This window comes from Phyllobates terribilis, unplaced genomic scaffold (genome assembly GCF_046119375.1).
Source record: "Phyllobates terribilis strain yellow unplaced genomic scaffold, ASM4611937v1 Scaffold_12__6_contigs__length_324123572, whole genome shotgun sequence".
Taxonomy (NCBI): Eukaryota; Metazoa; Chordata; class Amphibia; order Anura; family Dendrobatidae; genus Phyllobates; species Phyllobates terribilis.
Window position 1 is genome coordinate 290956289 of NW_027362772.1, and position 22932 is coordinate 290979220.

Below are 22932 nucleotides of genomic sequence, written 5' to 3' on the forward strand. Positions count from 1 at the left end.
TGGTTCTTGAGCAATGACTCCAGCAGCAGTCCACTCCTTGTCAATCTCCCCCAAATGTTTCAATGGCCTTTTCTTAACAATCCTTTCAAGGCTGCGGTTATCCCGGTTGCTTGTGCACCTTTTTCTACCACACTTTTTCCTTCCACTCAACTTTCCATTAATATGCTTGGATACAGCGCTCTGTGAACAGCCAGCTTCTTTACCAATGACCTTTTGTGGCTTACCCTCCTTGTCAATGACTGCCTTCTGGACATCTCTCAAGTCAGCAGTCTTCCCCATGATTGTGGAGCCTACTGAAACAGACTAAGGGACCTTTTTAGAAGCCTTTTTTGGAAGCCTTTGCAGGTGTTTTTTTGTTACTTATTCTAATTTACTGAGATAATGACTTTTGTGTTTTCATTGGCTGTAAGCCGTAATCATCAACATTAACAGAAATAAACACGTGAAATAGATCACTCTGTGTGTAATGACTCTATATAATATAGGAGTTTCACTTTTTGTATTGAAGAACTGAAATAAATTAACTTTTTGATGATATTCTAATTTTGTGAGAAGCACCTGTATTATGTAGAATGGTGTGTGATATGTATAAATGTAAAGTATGTATGTACAGAATTATATATTGTATAGTATGCATATATAGCATTTTATGCACAGTATATAGACAGGCATAGTTTATTTTCTCCGAATATTGGACCTGGGCCCCGGATTTTTCCTCCGCACTACCTCTTATTATTACCACGGACTGTACCAAACTACTAGCCAGAGAAATTTCTTATTTTTTTGGTTTCCAACACTTTTATGACTAAGGGGATTTTTGCAGATGATGTAATATGCGCCCTGGCAATAAACCTACGTTCTCTGCACGATATAAAATTGTACTTAAAAAAAAAAAAGAAATGCTCTAGGTAGAATTAAATAATTGTGTCTCCCCTGCTGCTCTGGCCTCTGTTTGGTTGCAGCGCTCTCGCTGTGACGTCACCGCTGCAGCCAATCAGCAGAGAACTGGGCAGGTGCAGACAATCAGCAACATTCTCCATATTTGACAAGAGGAATGGTAACACCTATATGTCAATTTATTTGAAGAGGAATAAAAGAGGAAGTGCACAACGTTAAGAAAAAAAAAATTCTCCTGCCATAGTTTTTTTTATTTTTTAAAATGTTTTAAATGTGAAATACAAATATTTCCCCAGAAAACACAAATGGGGTGTTAGGTAAAGGCATCGGCGGGGAGAGAGTGGTGATCATTATCACTGCACTACAAAATAATACATGAAATAATAATAAAAAAATAACTCTTAGCTAGATCCGTATTATGGATGATGGGAGTAGTTGCTCCATATTTCAGGCTTGTGGCGTGTGTTTCGTCTTGTCTTCTAGTGTAAATTCCATGGTTTCATCGACTTCCCCGTTGTTATTGTGCTGCTTAAGCATCAACTTTTTTTCAGATAAGTTGCATGCAAGGGAAAGTTTCCGATCTGACGATGGCTCGAGGCGGGCGGTAGGATGTCCGGGAGAAAATTCTTTCATATAGAAGATTAATTCGCTGCTTCCTTCGATTAAGTCTGGCAATTCATTCATCTGTGTAAACAAAAATAAAGTGCATTAATGAATCAGTCGTGGTCTGTCCTCACCTAGATGTACGGTAAGTAATAAGCGACATCGCTATTAATATATTCTTATTACTTGCAGCACCTCGCTACTCCGCTAGCCAGTCCCTCACTCGATCAGGAGCCACCACTCCAACCACTCCAGTCCAGCATTTCGGCAGATGAACAGAATGAGTGAAGGGACTGGCTGAATGCTCATTTCAATGACCAATGCATATTAGCAGTAGAAGGGGGCTGGCTGAACTGTTGAGTTGAGCAGTCTGCCAGCCAGTCACTCACTCGATCAAAGCCACCACTCCAGTCCAGCATTTTGGCAGATCACCAGAATGAGTTAAGGGACCGGCCGACTGGTCATTTCAATGACCAATGCATATGTGCAGTAGAAGGGGCCTGACTGAACTATTGAGTTGAGCAGTCCACCAACTAGCCCCTCACTCGATCAGGAGCCACCACTCCAGTCCAGAATTTAGGCAGATGACCAGAACAAGTGAAGGGACCGGCTGACTGCTTATTTCAATAACCAATGCCTATGCCTAGTAGAAGGGAGCTGGCTGAACTGTTGAGTTGAGCAGACCGCCAGCCAGCCCCTCACTCGGTCAGGAGCACAACAAAGAGTCTAACATATTGAACAGCGCATGCTGCCATCACCGTGAGAATACTGGTGCAGGAGGAACGAAGAAGGTTGCTATAATGTAGGATAAATTGTAATTTATTGATCAAAGTCTCCGCTCATTCTGTGTTTAGTAGTCCAGTGGGCGGTCTCGTTTGATGATTTACAGTATTTTCTATGTGAATACTCATACACGCAAGGCTGTCAATCACAAACTAGGACCTACCCACTGGACTCCTAACCTCAGGGTGATGAAGGAGTTCTAGTACATGGCATCTTTAGATGTGTTTTTCTTTAATTAAATACATTTATTTTTGCAATAAGACTGAATTAACATTTTTGGACAGTTTGTCTACTACAGCCTTTATGTACCCAGTACATAGCGGGCTACAGAAGGAGTTAACAGTAAATCCATCAGTGAGTCATCGACTGGACTGAATAACAATTAGTATTGCCAAAGCAAGTGCAAAATAGGAAATTGGGGGGAAAGTGCCTTAATGGATGAGGGATAAGAGGACATATCCAGGGTGGGGGCTACAGAAGTCCATACAATGTCATCTTTCTCATATTAGTGCAGTATATGAGTGCATGCCATAGCATAGACTATCTCCACTGTGCTTTCGTCTTCCCCCGCGTTTCTCCTCTTTCATGTAGCTGAAATCCGGGAAGAGATGGGAGAGTTTTCTGAAGTGAGTGTGTCTCACTGCTGAGTATTTGGTGCAGTGTAGCAGGAGATGAGTCTCATCCTCCAGGGCCTCCAGGTCGCAGTGTGGGCACAGTCTGTCCTCCCTGGGCTTGTAGCTGTCTATGCCGGCCGGACTCTATGGTCAGATTGTGGGCACCGAGTCTATAGTGGCTCAGGATCTGGCGGTCTCTGGGGTCCGGGAGTTTCTCCAGATATGGGGCCAGTCTGTAGTCTCTCTGTAGACTCCGGTACACGGTCAGTTTCTGTGAGGTGATGATACCGTTCCTCCAGTCATTGGCCCTCGACCACCATCTTCCTGTTCCTGACCGTAGGATGTGTAACTCTTATCTCTCTTCTCCTGAACCTTAATAAGTTTTACTTTGATGTGGTCATAAATCAATTTAGAAGATGGTTCAGGGGAAGAGAGATAAGTGTCAGATACCAGAGAATGCGCTCACTGACGGGTCCTCCTTAACCCATTACTTGCCAAATTAGCAATTTTCATTTTTTGTTTTTTTGGACCTAATTAGAAAATCTTAGTTGCTAGAAGCAAAAAATTAGGCGTCCCAAAAAAAGGACATTGGTAGATAATGGGTTAAAGCCTTGTGGGAATGTTTAGGTGCGCGTGTAAGGAGCACTTGTCAGATCTCTTGAGTCCGTTAGATCCATTCTTCATCGCCAAAGTGCTTTTGGGAAAATCGACACCTCTAATCAACCCCAATGAATACTCCATATCTTAAGTTGGTCTTTAAAGGGGTCTTCCAGTTTACACATATGATCACCGGTCCACTGTATAGGCGAAACATTTTAGATCATTGTGGATCCTACCAGTTTACACATATGATCACCAGTCCACTGTATAGGTGAAACATTTTAGATCATTGTGGATCCTACCAGTGGTGGATCCCACCAGTTTACACATATGATCACCAGTCCACTGTATAGGTGAAAAGTTTTAGATGATTGTGGATCCTACCAGTGGTGGATCCCACCAGTTTACACATATGATCACCAGTCCACTCTATAGGCAAAATGTTTTAGATGGTTGTGGATCCTACTAGTGGTGGATCCTACCAGTTTACACATATGATCACCGGTCCACTGTATAGGCGAAACATTTTAGATGATTGTGGATCCTACCAGTGGTGGATTCCACCAGTTTACACATATGATCACCAGTCCACTGTATAGGCGAAAAGTTTTAGATGGTTGTGGATCCTACTAATGGTGGATCCCACCAATTTACACATATGATCACCGGTCCACTGTATAGGCGAAACGTTTTAGATGATTGTGGATCCTACTAGTGGTGGATCCCACCAGTTTACACATAAGATCACCAGTCCACTATATAGGCGAAACGTTTTAGATGATTGTGGATCCCACCAGTTTGGACCCATTTTGGCTACTGGCAGGACTCGCACTGATCTAAGACTTATCGCCAATTTTCCCCTTTTTGGGGTCCGTGCACACAAGGCATTCCCTCCTGCTGCAGATTTCACTGCGAAAATAAATGAATCCGCACAAATCTGGGAGACCACAGCATGAATTTATACTGGCGGATTTCAAATCCTCAGCTCGGGGGAATTCACACCGTGGATAACCTCTGCTGTGTGAGCATGAGATTTTACAAAATCTGGCCAGAAAATCTGCTGCATCTTCACAGCAACTGTGTGAACAGCTCCCCAGTCTACAGAGTGGATCACGCAGATCAGAGATAAGCGCCAAAACGGAGGGTCGGCGGCCCGGATCTTACCTTAAGGATAACGGACTTGCTGGCTGCACACACCAGGTAATTGTGATTCTGGACCTTGCAACTGAGGATCACTGGTAATCCGTCACTGCTGCTGCTCTCTCTGTACATGTTCACATAAAACGTTGATTGTTCATCTATATAAAAAAATAAATATATTTATCTTTCTTAAAGTGCACCTGTCAGGTGATACAGGGGCAGGATAGCTCTCTGCAGATGAAGAGTGAAGGGGGCAGTCCTTACCAACTTCTCTCCGCCCAGTTCAGCTGGATTGACAGATCTCTTCCTTATACAGTATGTGGGTACTTCTCTTACACATCACAGTGCCCCTATGCCTGCCATATATACAGTACAGTACTACCCAGAGATTACGCCCATTACCAGTGCCATACAGAGTTCCCCCAGGTTTTAATTAAGCTGAAATCTGCATAAAAATTTGCATGTGACGCAACAATGCAAATCACAGCATATGGGTGGTGTCCCTGCTGCGGGAGTGGGATCACCTCCGTTCCATGGTTTACATGCAGCCCTTTCCTGTGGCGTCAGTGGGAGAGTAAAAAAAATCTGCAGAAAAATAAAGGAACCGACTTTACGGGACAATGTGGAAAATTTCTGTGCAGAAGTTGACATTCGGTGTGGATCATAAAATTTGCAGCGCGCCAATTCTTTGGAGGGAATTCATGGCGGATTTCTCCCCATTGCAATGCAAATTCACAGCTAAATAATACAGTAAAATATTTATATAGAATTTTTCTGCATATTCATTGTGGGGAAAAAATCATGTTAAATCTACTGCATGAGAAAATATGGTGGCTTTGTTGGAAGGTGCTAATAGTTTAAGGTCCAGTGCACACAGGACTTTAAGTCTCGCTCACACGAGCGTAGAAAATATTTTATCGGATAGCACACGGCCCCTTGTTATTCTATGGGGCAGTGCAGATCTGCCATTTTTTTCTCGTGCCGATTCAGCATGAGAAAAAAATGGCAGCATGCTGTGAGTGCATCCGATAATGTATATGCACAGAGACAATGAAGAAGATGGAGAAATTAAGTTCTCCTTCTTTGCATTTGTGCTGTAAACCTCAATATGCTAGCAATGTAAAAATCAGTGGATTTTCTGCAAGAGAAGACACTGCATGAAATTCCTAAAGGGATTGTTCACTACTTACATCAGATCAATGGGGTTCCAATAGTTGTCACCAGCACAATCAGCTGTTCAGCAGCTCTTGGGGTCAGATGTATGCAGTGTTCAAAGCCGAGACAGCGTACAGCAGCTCATCTCCTATTAAGCCACGTTCACACGTTTAGTATTTTAGATCAGTATTTGTAAGCCAAAACCAGGAGTGGGTAATAAATACAGAAGTGTTGACGTGTTTCTATGATACTTTTCCTGTAATTGTTCCACTCCTGGTTTTGGCTTCTAAGTACTGATGTAAAATACTGATCAAATACTCAACGTGGCCTAATAGGAGATAAGCTGCAGTACCGAGAATGGATACTACACGGTGTGCGGCGCTGTTGAGCTCTGGGTGCCTTTACTGTTTGCATGTGACCCCCGCAGGTGCTGAGTGTTCTCGGCCCCCCCTCCCCAGCAATCTGATTTTGATGATCTACTGTATTGTGAGTCCTGGACAACCCGTGTAATGTTTCCAAGAGTTCTCAATCTAATCAATGGGTAAATCAGAAGAATACCTTTTTTTTGTCCATTTGACTCGAAAGTAACCATCTTTTTTTCTGGGTCGGCAACAAGGAAGTCCTTCATGTGATTCTGGATATGATAAGGGATGATCTGGGTAGATATACTCGGCCTGAACACGTTGAGTATAGCAAAAAGATCTGTAATTGTAACAAAAGAAAAAATTGGAGCAGTCTAGAAAAATAAATGTGTGATAATATACCAGCAGAGGGCGCCACCATGTATAGGGGCTGCTCCTACTTACAATGTCTACCATGGAGTGCCCTGACACCAATGCACCTGCACTAAGGGAGCTAAAGCGTGGGCACCATCAGACCTTCCCACAGGGCAATGATCCCAAGCATCCCTCAATGTCACCAAGTCTTGCTTTCAGAAGAAGTCCTGGAGCGGCTGTCACAATTGCCGGACTTGAACACCATATAAAATATTTGGTGTGATTTGAAGATGAAAGTTGCAGCAGAATATTAATGACCTGAAGGCCACTGCCCACAAGGAATGGGCTAAGATTTCTCAAGAACACTGCAAAAACTTGGTCTCTGGCTGTGCATCACATGCAGCAGGTCATAACAGCCAGAGAGACTGCAGGTCACAACAGCCAGAGGAACTGCAGGTCACAACAGCCAGAGGGCCTGCAGGTCACAACAGCCAGAGGGACTGCAGGTCACAACAGCCAGAGGGACTGCAGGTCACAACAGCCAGAGAAGCTCTAATAAGTACTAAGACTGTTACCAAGAGAGGATGAATAACTCTGCAGTGAAGGTCAGTTCGGTCCAATCCCAAGCTCGGTGACCCCTTCGAGGCTTATATCTGCACCTTGAGCAAAATGGTATGCATTGACGGGGTCATTGACTATATTGGTGCAGACGGAGTCACAATTAGAGATGAGCGTTGTTCTACTCGAACTGTTCGCCAATCTCAAATTCGAGCTGTTTTGGGCGGTGTTCGAGCCGTTCGGCGAACACGAACAATTTGAGAAAAATTCGGCTGTTCGAGGTTATGTTCGATAACTGTTCGTGCACCAAAATCATAACTGGATTTTTTCTCAGTAATGATGAAAATTAATGTTAATACGCAGTTTGAGTGTACAGCGGGGTGGGGGGAGGGGCAGGGGATGGATCTCTGCAGGAACAATGAAGATCTCCATTTTTTTTTCTCTTTCCCGCATTTGCAGTGGGGAGGTGCAATCTGTCAGCCTATCAGCAGCGCACACACGGAGCGAAGTGCTTTTTTTCACACAAGCAAGGGCATGTGTCATTGGCAGTGTATGTCACATGTCCTTGCCCTATAAGACCAAGTCATTTTCCCCGTCGCCACCATTTTCTCACTGCTGCAGCTGCGTGTTAGATGGCACCGCTGTTGCTGTGTGCGCTATACCTTGTTAATTTCAAGCCAATTTTCGCACAAATCTACAGATAGCTTGGGAGTAGGGAATAGTTGTGATTGCAGTCCTTTTAAGGACTAGGTTACAGCATTTCCTACGACTTTTATCAGGCAGATCTGTGCTCTTAAATAGATAGATTGTGGGAGTAAAGACTAATTGTAATTGGAGTCCTTTTCAGGACTAGGTTACATCAGTTCCTATCAGTTTTTGCCAGGCAGGTCTGTGCCAGTGCTGTGCAAGTTTTTTTCACAGCATTTGGCTGAATCTAGCAAAGCTAATCCTTTTTGGCCTATTGCAGAGTGTGTTAGTCAGTGGAGTAGCCTATCTCTGTTGCAAGATATACCACCTGTGTATAGAATACCAATTTTTTTACTGCACCTAGTGAAGTAAAATCTTTTGGGCATAGCATCATTCTATTAGTCCATCTATACTGACCTCCATCAGGTTGCAAATTGAATATAATTTTTTTCTGCATCTAGCTCTGAAAAAATATTGGGCTTCTAGCAGTGTGTGGGACTTGTTCTATTAATCCATCTATACTGACCTCCATCAGGTTGCAAACTGAATATATTTTTTTCTGCATCTACCTCTGAAAAAATATTGGGCTTCTAGCTGTGTGTGGGACTTGTTCTATTAATCCATCTATACAGACCTCCATCAGGTTGCAAACTGAATATATTTTTTTCTGCATCTACCTCTGAAAAAATATTGGGCTTCTAGCTGTGTGTGGGACTTGTTGTATTAGTCTATCTATACTGACCTCCATCAGGTTGCAAACTGAATATATTTTTTTCTGCATCTACCTCTGAAAAAATATTGGGCTTCTAGCTGTGTGTGGGACTTGTTGTATTAGTCCATCTATACTGACCTCCATCAGGTTGCAAACTGAATATATTTTTTTCTGCATCTACCTCTGAAAAAATATTGGGCTTCTAGCTGTGTGTGGGACTTGTTCTATTAATCCATCTATACAGACCTCCATCAGGTTGCAAACTGAATATATTTTTTTCTGCATCTACCTCTGAAAAAATATTGGGCTTCTAGCTGTGTGTGGGACTTGTTCTATTAATCCATCTATACAGACTTCCATCAGGTTGCAAACTGAATATATTTTTTTCTGCATCTACCTCTGAAAAAATATTGGGCTTCTAGCTGTGTGTGGGACTTGTTCTATTAATCCATCTATACAGACCTCCATCAGGTTGCAAATTGAATATAATTTTTTTCTGCATCTAACCCAGCCAATAGTTTTGGCCTAATACCACAGTTTGGCCACTCAGCTCTGCTCGGTTCCCATCCATTGTTTTTTTGTGCAAACAACTCCAGAGTTGTGAATTAGTTAACCACCAAAATGAGTGGAAAAAGGCCTGCTGCTGGTGGAAAGGGGAATAGGCGTGTTGGGAAGGGGAAAAAAGGTTGTGTCCGTGGGGTAGGTGTTAAAGCAACAGTAACATCTGCAGAAGAAAGACCATCTTCCAGCCAAACTAAAATGTCTACTTCTTTTAGCGGACAATGTGATAAGATCCCTTTCTTACGGCCACGCCAATCGCTACAAATTCCAGATGAGGCACAAAAACAGCAGATGCTTCAACGGATATCAAGTGCTCCTTTAAGTGGGCTCTCCTCCACATCAACTTCAACATCACAAATACTCCAGTCCTCAAAGGTGTCACCCCAATCGCACTTGCTTCCTCACAGCTCCCAAATCTCCAGCTGCCCGTCTGAGTATGAGGTAGAACAGATGGTTGAGTCTGCAGAGCTGTTTACTCATACTATAGCCTGGGAATCAGAGGTCGACTCCAGCGCTTCTGTGAATCCAGACGAGGAAATGATCTGCACTGATGCCCAGAATCTTTATGAGTCGGATCCAGGACCAGACGCAGAAGGTTCTGACCATAATGTAGACCCTCATTCCCAAACTGTAACTCCTGTTGGTGGAGACAATGAGGAAGACGATGATAAGACTCAAATACCTGATTGGAGCGACAACTTTAGTTTTTTGTCAGGGCAGGAACAGGTTGGCTCTGAGGACGACGGGTGTGATAACGCACAGGGTGATGATGATGAGGTTGGAGATCCCACTTACTGTCAACCCACAGTCAGCCAAGAGATGAGGTCAGCAGAGGAGGTGGAGGAAGATGCTAGTGACGACGAGGTCAGGTTGCGCCTTCCTGGACAGAGACGTAGTACTGGAAGCACGTCAACAACTGCATCCTCAAACACAACTCTGCCTCTCACCACAAGTCGTGGTGGCTCTTCAGGTCGCATGGGTGCTAAGCCTTGCATAGCCTGGGCATTTTTTCAGATCGATAAAGATGACCCAACTCGTGTTATCTGTAACATTTGTCAGCAAAAGCTAAGTAGAGGCCAAAAAATACATAGTTTGAGTACTTCATGCATGAACCGGCACATGGACATGAAGCATAAGTTGCAGTGGGAAGCTCAGTGTGCTACAATGCGGCCTAGCCGGCCGGGCCAACCACCGTCTGCCATATCTTGTGCATCCGCAGCCTCTTCATCCTCTGTGACTGGGGGGACAGCAGTCACACCTGTTTTGGGGCGCAGACCTGCCACCTCTTTACCCGCAACAGCCAGCGTGATTGGCAGGTCATCATTTTCTTTGGAGGTGGTAACACCAGCTGGTGTTGAGCGCTGTCCGACATCGATAGCACCACCTTTGGATCAAGGCAACCTAACATGTCCGCCTGCATCTTCCTCACAGACCGGCAGTTTGCCGGGGACACCCTTATCAACCCCGTCTAAGCACAATAGCCAGCCCTCGGTCCCTCAGATGTGGACAAGTAAAAGACCATTTCCTCCTAGCCATGAGAAAGCTAAGAGGTTGAATTTCACCATCTGCAAGCTCTTGGCTACAGAAATGCTGCCTTTCCGCCTTGTGGACACAGAGGATTTTCGAGACCTTATGTCCGTCGCAGTGCCCCAGTACCAGATGCCCAGTCGGCACTACTTCTCAAAGAAAGGTGTGCCTGCGCTCCACCAGCATGTCGCACACAACATCACCGCTTCTTTGAGAAACTCTGTGTGTGACAGGGTGCATTTCACCACAGACACTTGGACGAGTAGGCATGGACAGGGGCGTTACATGTCGCTGACTGGGCACTGGGTAACTATGGTGACAGCAGGACAAGGGGCTGCTGTCCAAGTCTTGCCGTCCCCACGAGTTGTGCGTCAATCCTCTTTATGTCAAAGTTCCTCCACTACTTCTGCCTCCTCAACCTCCTCTCGGTCTTCCACCTGCACCCAAAGCCTGTCTGGTCATGCCACAAGCTTTCTAACTGCGCAGAAGGGATCCTGCACACCTCCTTACTATGCTGGCAGTAGGGCTCAACGTCATCAGGCGGTTTTTACATTGAAATGTCTGGGAAATGTGAGTCACACAGCTGAGGAGTTGTGGTCAGCTCTGGAGAACCAATTTCATGAATGGTTGTCTCCACTGGACCTGAAACCAGGGAAGGCCGTGTGAGACAATGCTGCAAACCTGGGTGCGGCCCTTCGCCGGGGCAAAGTCACACACGTGCCTTGTATGGCTCACGTGTTGAACCTGGTTGTCCAGCAATTTTTAGCCCACTATCCCAGACTAGATGGCCTTCTGCAGAGGGCACGGTCGCTGTGTGCTCACTTCCGCCGTTCGCATCCCGCAGCTCAGCGACTTACATCTCTACAGAAGTCGTTGGGCCTGCCACTTCACCGGCTAAAATGCGATGTGCCTACCCGGTGGAATTCAACTCTGCACATGTTGCAGCGACTGTGGCAGCACCGACAAGCCCTGGTGCAATACGTTCTGACGTATAGCCTGGGCCAACGAGATTCAGAGGTGGGGCAAATCACGCTGGAGGAGTGGTCTCAGATCAGGGACCTATGCACCCTTCTGCACAGTTTTGAAATGGCGACGAAGATGTTTAGTGCTGACGATGCCATTATCAGCATGACTATTCCGGTGATTTACATGCTGGAGCACATGTTAAACAGAATTCGGAGTCAGGTGGTGGCACAAGAGGAGGTGGAGGAAGTAGAGGAGGAGGAGTTGTATGCGGAAGGGCTAACATCTGCAAGGTCCAGACGGTCGGCAGCACCAAGGCGGCAGGCATGTGAGGGTGGGGGAGATGGTTTTACCAGGGCGCATGGTAGCAGCCAAACTAGTGAGGAAGGTGCAGGAGCCCAGGAAGAAGTGGAGGACGAACTGATGGAAGACTCATCAGATGAGGGAGACCTTGATCACATTTCTGTTGTGCGAGGTTGGGGGGAGAGGACAGAGGAAGGAAGCATGATTATTACCTCGCCACCAACACAACAGGGACTTGGTGCTCCTGGATGCGCAACACACATGAGTGCCTTCTTGCTGCACTACCTGCAACATGACCCTCGAATTGTGAGAATTAGAAATAATCCTGACTACTGGGTTGCCACACTGTTAGATCCCCGGTACAAAAGTAAATTTGCAGAAATTATTCCTGCCATAGAAAGGGATGCACGCATGCAGGAGTATCAGCAGAGACTGTTGCAGAATCTTACATGTGCTTTTCCACAAAATACCAGTGGTGCACGTAGTGAATCTCACAGTTCCAACTTGCCAACCGTGGGACCGTCAAGTGTTCAGCACTCAAACCGTAACAGAACCACAGTATCTGCTGGTAACATCAATTTTGCGGAATCATTTCACCACTTTTTTAGCCCATCCTTTGCAAGGCCACAGGAGACAAGAAGTCTGACACATAGTCAACGCCTAGAGACGATGGTACAGGAGTATCTCCAAGTAAACACTGAAGCCACGACTGTGTCACTGGACCCTTGCTCTTTTTGGGCTTCCAATCTGGATAAATGGCCGGAGCTAGCCACTTACGCCTTGGAGATCTTGTCATGCCCCGCAGCCAGCGTTCTGTCTGAACGTGTGTTCAGCGCTGCTGGTGGTGTGCTGACAGATAAGCGCACGCGGCTCTCCACTGATAATGTAGACAGACTCACGTTCATAAAGATGAACAAATCATGGATCCGAAAGGACTTTTCTACCCCTGTGTCATCCTGGGGAGAGTAAAAGCTTGATGATTGGTTAAAATCACCCTACCAACCGTTTTAAGCTTTCAAATTACTAATCATGTTTATCTGTATCTTGGCTGGAAAATAATTTGGGCTTTGTAGCAGTGTGCAGCACTGATTCTATTAGGCCATCTATAATAAGCTCCACCAGATTTAAAATTACTAATCATGTTTATCTGTATCTTGACTGGAAAATAATTTGGGCTTTGTAGCAGTGTGCAGCACTGATCCTATTAGGCCATCTATACTAAAGCTTCACCAGATTTAAAATTAATAATAATTTTTAGCTGCATCTAGCCCGGAAAATAATTTTGGGGCTCCGAGATGCGCAAGACACATAAGTGCCTTCTTGCTGCACTACCTGCAGCATGACCCTCATATTGTCAGAATTCGAAGTAATCATGACTACTGGGTTGCCACACTCTTAGATCCCCCAAACTTTTCGATCAACCTTTTCATTTTAATAAAGACCAAAAAAAATGGTCATTTTTGAAATGATAAGCATTAGCAGGTTGTTAGAAACTGAAATCAAACAGTTTTCAACTCAAAACTTTATTCTAGGTGATGTTACATTTTCACATAGGACCCCTTGTTCGAAAGGAGCTTCTGAACTCTCTCGTCCATTGAATTTGTCAGGTTTTGGATGGTTTCTGCTTCAATTGTTTTGCATGAGGACAGAATACCCTCCCAGAGCTGTTGCTTAGATGTGAACTGCCTCCCGCCATCATAGACACTCCTTTTAATGATGCTCCAAAGGTTCTGAATGGGGTACAGGTCAGGGGAGCATGGGGGTCACACCATAAGTTTGTCCCCTTTTATGCCCATATCAGCCAGAGATGCAGATGTTTTATGTGAAGCATGAGATGGTGCATTATCATGCAGAAAAATGATCTTGCTGTGAAATACACGGTTCTTCTTCTTGAACCATGGCAGGAAGTGCTGTTTGAGAAAATCCACATACATTATGGAGTTCATCTTTAGCGCCTTCAGGGATCCTAAAGGGGCCGACAATCTCTCTCCCCATGATTCCAGCCCAAAACATTACTCCACCTCCTCCTTGTTGGCGCTGTAGCCGTGTTTGCGTGGGGTGTCCATCAACCAGCCATCCTCCACTCCATCCATCTGGACCATCGAGCGCTGCACGGCACTCATCCGTGAACAAAACAGTTTTGAAATCAGTCTTCATGTAATGTTTGGCCCACTGGAGCCGTTTCTGCTTGTGTGAAGTGGATAGAGGAGGTCGACAGGATGGCGTATGCACAGCTGCAAACCTCTGAAGGACCCTGCATCTTGTTGTTCGGGGGACGTTGGAGGCACAAGCAGCTTCAAAAACTTGTCTGCTGCTATGACAAGGCTTTTTTGCCGCTGCTCTTTCAACCTGACGTAATTGCCTGTAGGAAAGAGTCCTCAATTTGCCCTTATCAGCACGCACACGTGTGTACTGTGAATCAGCTACATACTTCTTCATTGCCAAGACACTTCATCCTGATCATCGCACAATGTTGATTGTAGTCATGCCTTGACCTAAACACTCCACAATTTGTTGCTTCTCAGCAGCCGACACATCCTTTTTCTTTCCCATTTTGGCAGAAAATGTAGGCTGCTTAATAATGTGAGACAACCTTCTTAAGTAGTCTTGCCTTTCATTGGACACACCTGCCAAACTAATTAGCACAGGTGTCTGCAATTGCTTACAGTGATATAAAGAGCCCTGACACACATCACCATCAATGAGTTTAACTGACAAACAAACAAATTCTTCCCTTATCACTCCTAAACACTTTTTGCATAATAATTTGGAACGCAGTGTACATGTGCTTTTCCACAAAACACCAGTGGTTCACGTAGTGAATCTTACAGTTCTAACTTGCCAACCGTGGTCTGTATGGAGTTGTTCAATAAAGGGCCCAAAATTAAGATAACATAGATGGGAGAGGTCTCTATGAATAGGAATTCCTAAGTATTTGATACCCTGTGAGGGCCAGGCAAAGGGAAAGTTGGACTGGATGGAATCCTATATGGATTTGGGGAGGAAGACATCAAGGGCCTCAGACTTCGCTGCATTGATTTTAAAATTTGACTATGTAACAAAGTGATCTATTTCAGCCATAACAGCATGGATGGATATATGTGATTGAGTGATATATACTAGGACATCATCAGCAAATAGAGAGCACTTGTACTCGGTGCCTCCCACCTCAATCCACCTAATATTGGGGTTATGGCGAATTGATGAGAGCAGGTGCTCCGTCACTAGGATGTATAAGAGAGGGGACAGAGGACATCCCTGCCTTGTCCCATTGGTGATTGTGAAAGGTGATGAAAATGTTCTGATGCACCCCCTGGGCCTTGGGACACCCGGAGCCAGACCCTTTTTGGTGGATGCTGGTGGTCGTAGTCTTCGTGGCGGCGACCCGGTTCCGTGGCTCAGGGTGGTCAAACCAGTAGCGGAACTATTTATGTGGTTTTGATGTTTAAATGTCCGACTACGCCACCCGTGGATTGCGGTCAGAGTGAACCGCCGCTGCAGGGCAGACCGCTGAGGCTGGTGTTGTGGGTGCAGCAGAGCGTAGCATAACTCCCATCGGGAGGAGTATAGCCTCAGGGCAGTGTATGCGGAGGATGGGGGTGATGGTGCAGGGCAGCAGCAGTAACGACACGGAGTCAGTGATGCAGTCCAGGGCTTTACTCACAGTTCTTATTATCCAGACCACGTCTGCAGGTAACGGCTGCCCACGTCGTACTGTGCTCACCAGGTGAGGGGCTCAGACAACTCCCAGATAACTTTGGAGCGCTTCACAGGACCCCCTTTGTGTGTCCTTTGTCTGGCCTTTCTTACCAACCCTTCTGTCCGGCTGCCTCGGGCCTCCTCTTGGTAAACTTGGCGCCAGTTTCCCTGACCCTATGTGGTGCCTTCCTAGCGGGTGTAGCGAGGGGCTGTGCCACATAAAATGTCACAGCCTCCGGTTTCTAGCTGAGGGTCGTTTCCTGCCTCCACTAGTTTCGGGGACCGGTCTCCCCCTTTGGCCTGACCCCTCCACGCAGGTGGATTCGGGCGTGCGGTGGCGACTCGCCCGTCCGCACCCCTGGGATCCCTTCATTCCTCGTTCCTGGAGCCTTCTCCGCTCCTCTTCCTTCCTTCTCCCTCTTCCAGGCCTGGGCCTCTGTTACTAGGCCCGCCTCCGGAGCAGAGCTCATGCAGAGCCCCTGCTCCCTGCCACTTCTGCTCAGACTTCTCTGCACTGAACTAAGATGGTGCCCACCTTTTATACTCCCTTCTCAATGCACCCAGGAACTGCTTCCTCCCTGCTCCTGCACTACAGGGTTCCCCTTCCTCAGTGTTCCCTCCCCCCACTCCAGCCAGGGACAGGGACTGTCGTGCCCATCTCAGAGGCATATTGGTCGCCCTGCCCCACGGCAATGTGGTGTAATGCATGCAGGTGTCGGGTCCTGATCCACACTCCATCCTTACCTGAGAGTGAGATATCACACCTCTGGGTGAGGTGCAATACCTCTGTAGCAACCGAGCCCTCAGGGTGCTACAGTTCCATTTATCTTCAGCCTAGGTGACGTATTGTGATACAGGGCCGTGATTTTGGCTATAAAAGGGTCCCCTAGACCCCTACCCCAAGCTTTTTAAGAGAATCATATATGGCGTGCCAAGAGACTCTATGGAATGCTTTCTCAGCATCCAACGAGAGTATCTAATTACAAATTTTTAACTGCATCTAGCCCAGGAAATACTTTGTGCCTAGTAGCAGTGTCTGCTAGTCAGCGGATTATCCCGGCTGTTAAGCAAGCTACACCACCTGTAGTTTAGACACTTAATTTTTTCAAAGGAAATGCTTCGGGACCATGGGATACTCAGTGAAGAGCATCAGGAGGCACCCCAAGGCATAGGGGCTGGGACTGGCAGTAGGATGCCTTGCGGTGGACAGCCGAGCTCGATCCTTATAAAAGCTTTTTAACCGCAGCAGCTTTAGTGGACGCTACTGGAGCTGGAATTACGCGGCTGCTGGCATGAGACTTGCCCTCCAATAGATCCTTGTAAATGGATTTAAAGTGTATTCATTCAAATTAGAGAGACAATTTAAATTAAAAAGCTTAGAGCTGCCTCCACCACAGGGGGGCTCGCTCGACCCACCAGCGGACAGGCACCAGTATTGGGAGAGGGGGGCTGGCCATCAGGGTTCACCGCACAAACCCGGCGACACGGAGGTGGCACGGGCAGGAGCGGACTGGCCGTGTCGGCTTCTCACTTTTTGGATTTTAGAAGGGCATGACATGCCTATATCTGTGTCTCCCCCTCCTTTTACTCCTCCACCTCTTTTATTTTCGCATGACTATATGTACTTGTCACTTTTCCATGTGTTAGTTATGTCTTCTGAGCAGTTTGTCAGCTTTTGGACACCTTTGAAGGTGTTTTCTATGTGTTTCTATGTGTTTCTATGTGTTTTTGTTTGCCTGCCATTGGTTTTAACGGTGTTCGAAGGTGTTCGACGAACACTACGGGGGTTGCTCAACACTAGTCACAATATAACTATCCGCCTCAAATAGGAGCATATAGCTGAAAATGATGCACGACGAAGCACATGGTGACTCCGTCTTCACCATTATAGTCACGGCCCCATCGGCGCATACGCCTGAATCCCATTTTTCGGGGGTCCGGATAGAAGCCCTGACAGGACCAGCGAATGTGGGACTCTAAGGGAGCACAGCAGCCAAGGACCACCTCTACCCCAGGGTCCCCGCGGGCTGCACAGGAAAAAAGTCAGCCCCAAGAGAAAAACAAGAGGGTGCCAAGAGCGAACATTACTGTATACAAAGCAGATATAAAGAACCTACCTGCATCTCCACTTTCCTCAAAAGACTCCACAGGAGACTCTTCCAGTTGGCTATCTGACTCTATGCGGATGTTCCAAAAATGATGGGGGATTTTTTGTGACGTGGATGTCTTTGTGTACTTCACAGAGTCTGTAATAGACAAAGAAAACCCGATAAGAATTACTTAATATTTAATGTCAAGAACTCAACATGCTCCACTATTACTATATCTATTATTATTATTATTATTATTATTAGTGTCATCAGAAAATGACCTTTTTTTATATTTTTATTATAATACTTTTGAAATATTACTGGTGTTGTTGTTTTTACTGTTTTACAAATTGATATCGGTATTAAAACATTCTGAAATTTTTACTTTGTCCATTAAAACTCAGGCTAATAGCTCCTCTGTAGATCACTTTTCTGCAGTCATTTCATTATCATAATAGGCATGACTGATAACACAGGATCCACCATTCACAATAGGTGATATCACAGCTCACCTCCTCCTCCTCCTGTACAATGACTGATAATACCTCTATATACAGTAGATAACACAGGATCCACCAGTCACAATAGGAGATGTCACAGCTCACCTCCTCCTCCTCCTGTACAATGACTGATAACACCTCTATATACAGTAGATAACACAGGAACCACCATTCACAATAGGTGATGTCACAGCTCACCTCCTCCTTCTCCTGTACAATGACTGGTAATACCTCTATATAGAGTAGATAACACAGGAACCACCATTCACAATAGGTGATGTCACAGCTCACCTCCTCCTTCTGCTGTACAATGACTGGTAATACCTCTATATAGACTAGATAACACAGGATCCACCATTCACAATAGGTGATGTCACAGCTCACCTCCTTCTCCTGTACAATGACTGATAACACCTCTATATACAGCAGATAACACAGGATCCACCATTCACAATAGGTGATGTCACAGCTCACCTCCTTCTCCTGTACAATGACTGATAACACCTCTATATACAGGAGATAACACAGAATCCACCAGTCACAATAGGAGATGTCACAGCTCACCTCCTCCTCCTCCTGTACAATGACTGATAACAGCTCTATATACAGTAGATAACACAGGATCCACCATTCACAATAGGTGATGTCACAGCTCACCTCCTCCTCCTCCTGTACAATGACTGATAACACCTCTATATACAGGAGATAACACAGGATCCTCCATTCACAATAGGTGATGTCACAGCTCACCTTCTCCTCCTCCTGTACAATGAATGATAACACCTCTATATACAGCTGATAACACAGGATCCACCATTCACAATAGGTGATGTCACAGCTCACCTCCTCCTCCTGTACAATGACTGATAACACCTCTATATACAGTAGATAACACAGGATCCACCATTCACAATAGGTGATGTCACAGCTCACCTCCTCCTTCTGTACAATGACAGATAACACCTCTATATACAGTAGATAACACAGGGATCACCATTCACAATAGGTGATGTCACAGCTCACCTCCTCCTATACACAGTAGATAACACAGGATCCACCATTTACAATAGGTGATGTCACAGCTCACCTCCTCCTGTACAATGACTGATAACATCTCTATATACAGTAGATAACACAGGATCCACCATACACAATAGGTGATGTCACAGCTCACCTCCTCCTCCTGTACAATGACTGATAACTCCTCTATATACAGTACATAACACAGGATCCCCCTTTTTGAACAGCGTCTATCCCAAGGACAGGATCTCTCCATTCATTTCTATGTGAGCCGCTGATGGATGAGTTGGCCTTTTGTCTGCTCCATTATCTCGTCTCTTCCAGGTCGGACACTTTATAGTTGTATGTTTTCCGTTCTTACATATTCCGAGCTCCTATTTCCTTTCATATAAACGTTTGCAAAAGACAATTGAGTAAATTGCAGTCATTGTTTTTTGCTTTTTTTTTACCTAAGCGCAGTTTTGCCGTGTCTTCTGGTTCCTCTTCGGAGTGGGGCTTTAATATCAGCCTAGAGTCGTCTTCGTTGCTCGCGAGGAAAAATCCGGGCTCCACCGATGACTCGAAAGTTGTGCTTGATATTACGTCACCTCTTAAGTAGAAGATGCATTCACTGTTCTCCAAGAGGACTAATTCTGGCACTTCACTTTCCTAAAATTAAAATTTGGGTATTATTTAGGTATTGATACACGCTGGCCGGAGTCCTTTTTTTTCCTACTTATAGGGGTATTGCGTCTTTGGCAAATAATGTACATTCTACACTTTTGTATCAACCTCGTGGTTTTCAATATCTCTGCTTGATGTCATTCAATAAGAACTTTACTTCTAGAAGATAAAAGTCAGCCTTGTCCATGTGGAGGACATCATGGTGCAGGGCTTATTCATACTTGCCACCAATTTCCCATGGCTTATGCTAGCCCCACCTAAAAGTGAAACCTTTGGGGTTCTTTCTAACTTCCCCAGGGGCTGGAAACTGTTATAATATTTCATTATATAATAGGAAGACATGAATTGTCGACCTTATGTGATAAAATTAAAAAATTTGACGCAATTGCACCGAATATATCACAACCTCTTAATGCTAGGGATTGGAGATGACCTGCATGAATTGCTAACTTATATGGATGGGAAAACCTTCTGCTTGGAGGTTTAAGGGATTGTCAAGATTGATCATAAAGATTTGGTCAGTGCTCATGGTATCAATAAGGCCCCGCCCCAATGCATAACATCCAACTGCATCGACCCCTATGGAGAACATCCTGCCACTTCACCCCCGGTGCAAAACATCTGGTCCCATCACCCTGGGTGCATAACGTCCAGCCCCAGCGCCCGCCACACACAACATCTGGCCCCAGTGCCTCTCGTGCACAACATCCGGCCCCATCGCACCCCCCCATCCCATGCACAACATCCGGCCCCATCGACCCTGCTGCACAACATCTGGCCCCATCGCCCCCAGTGCTAAAACATCCAGCCCAATCGCCCCCTATGTAAAACATCCGGCCCGATCGCCCTGTGTGCACAACATCTGGCTCCATCGCCCCTGGTGCACAACATCTGGCTCCATCGCCCCTGGTGCACAACATCTGGCTCCATCACCCCCGGTGCACAACATTTGGCCCCATCTCCCCCAGTGCACAACATCTGGCCCAATCGCCCCCAGTGCAAAACATCCAGTCCCAGCACTTCTGGTGCACAACATCTGGCCCCATCGACCCCGGTGCACAACATCCGACCCCATCATTCCCAGTGCACAAAATCAGACCCAACTGTCCCCGCTGAACAACATCCGGCCCCATCGCCCCCAGTGCAAAACATCCGGTCCCATCGCACTGGGTGCATAACATCTGGCCCCAGTAAACCACATCCGGACCCATTGCCCCCGGTTCACAACATCCGGCCCCATCATCCCCCGGTGCACAACATCAAGTCCCATCGCCCCCACTGCACAATATCAGGCCCCATCGTCCCCCAGTGCACAACATCCCGCCCCTAGCCATGCCATCTGCCGCCAGTGTAACAAGTCCGTTCATGACATTTTTTTCCCCCTAAATCTTCCCCCATCACCTGTGATATTACTGAGAAGTGGAAGGAACCGCAGCAACTCAGCCACAAAGTGGAGACCCGTAACGTTGCAGAGCGGGGGGCCGAGTGGTGAGGAGCAGAGGGCAGAAAAGGCACCACTGCTTTGCTGACCTCATAACTGCAGAGTCCAGACCTCCTCTGGTATCAGCACAAACACTGCGCCCCCGCCGGGAGCTTCATGGCTGAGCAGCTGCATGCAGCCGTACATCACCAAGCACAATGCGGAGCGTCGGATGGAGTGGTGTAAAGCTGCCATCACTGGAGGAGACGTGTTCTGTGCAGTGACGGATCACACTTCTTTATCTGGTCTGATGAACCCCACTTAACACCTTTGGGATGAACTAGATTGGAGTTTGTGAGCCCGGTCTCTTCCTAACATCAGTGCCGGACCTCACAAATGCTCTTCAGGATGAAGGTGTAAAAATTCCCACAGACGCCTTCAAAATTCAGTAGAAATCCTTCCCAGAAGATCGGGAGCCGTTATATCTGCAGAGGAGCGACTCCATACAAATGTCTATGGATGTAGGATGGGAGGTGGAGGGGGCATATACTTTTATCCATATAATGTAGATTACAATTGTATCTGACGTTGGATCTTACCTTTAGAATAACGGAGTTATTTTCTACAGACAGAAGGTAATTATTGTTGTCTATTGTGCAGCTGATGGCCACTGGTTGTCCATTTCCTTGGCCATTAAGTATTTTGTATATGAACATTTCAAATTTGGCATTTTCATCTAAAAACAGAAAGATAAATAATTTGTATAAAGGATCAAGATAATGAACAGCAGCCGAAAGGGGATAACATGGATGTCGTCGTCATTATTATTTCCTCATATAAGTAAATAGAAGATGAAATCAGGATACAAATATTTCATTCCAGCCTTTGTGGATAATTATGCAAAGGAATACAGTGCAGAAATAGGAAAATTGCTCAACAGCAAAATTAACGTTGATAGATCTGCTCAGCAAGTTACGTGACATTCAGACTAGAAATCCAAGAAAAGCCTACTGAGAAATAAAAAAAACACTGAAAATGGACTTTTAAACCTTAGTTTAATCCTTTTATTTTTTCATCGTGCCATTTCATCAGACATATTTTTTTGCCTCTTCTGTAGCAGGAGAAGATGTATTTTTAATAGAACCATTTTTAGGTATATTAGGGATAATGTGTAGAAAAGTTAAATACGTTGTGTTTTTTTAATTTAGGATTCTTTATTTTTTTTAATATATAATTTAGGAATTTTTATTTTTCATTTTTTGACACTGGGACATAAATAAGAGACAAAGTTACAGGGGAAAAAATCTCAGAACTGGGCAGAAAATATAACAGTTTAGTTAATTTCCACTTTGCATGGATTTTGACAGGAGAATTTCACCTTTTATCTGGGCCCTGTGTTTCACCTGTCATGGGCCCTGTGTTGTTCAACATCTTTATCAATGATTTAGATGAAGGAATTGAGGGTGAACTGAATATATTTGCTGATGACATAAAGCTAGGAGGGATAGCTAATACTAGAGAAGAGAGAGAGGATTCAAAAAGACCTAAATAAACTGGAGCAGTGGGCAGCAACTAACAGAATGGTTTTTAACTGAGAAATGCAAAGTCCTACATCTGGGCAAGAAAAATGAAAAAAAGCATATAAAAAATGGGAGGAATAGAGCTAAGCAACAGTACATGTGAAAAAGACTTGGGTATACTAATAGATCACAGACTGCACA

General features: G+C 45.4%; 1 protein-coding gene across 1 annotated transcript in view; it reads right to left on the reverse strand.

Annotated features, from left to right (window-relative positions):
* Positions 1 to 1127: 1127 nt before the first annotated feature.
* LOC141172712 (uncharacterized) overlaps positions 1128 to 22932 on the reverse strand; it is a 40424-nt gene continuing 18619 nt past the window's right edge. The window contains exons 4-9 of the mRNA XM_073657170.1: positions 21811 to 21947; positions 19578 to 19776; positions 17636 to 17764; positions 6351 to 6494; positions 4662 to 4795; positions 1128 to 1581 (exon numbers count right to left, since the gene is read on the reverse strand). Coding sequence (XP_073513271.1) covers positions 1345 to 1581; positions 4662 to 4795; positions 6351 to 6494; positions 17636 to 17764; positions 19578 to 19776; positions 21811 to 21947 — 980 coding nt within the window. The 3' untranslated portion in view covers positions 1128 to 1344. The remainder of the gene's footprint in view (positions 1582 to 4661; positions 4796 to 6350; positions 6495 to 17635; positions 17765 to 19577; positions 19777 to 21810; positions 21948 to 22932) is intronic.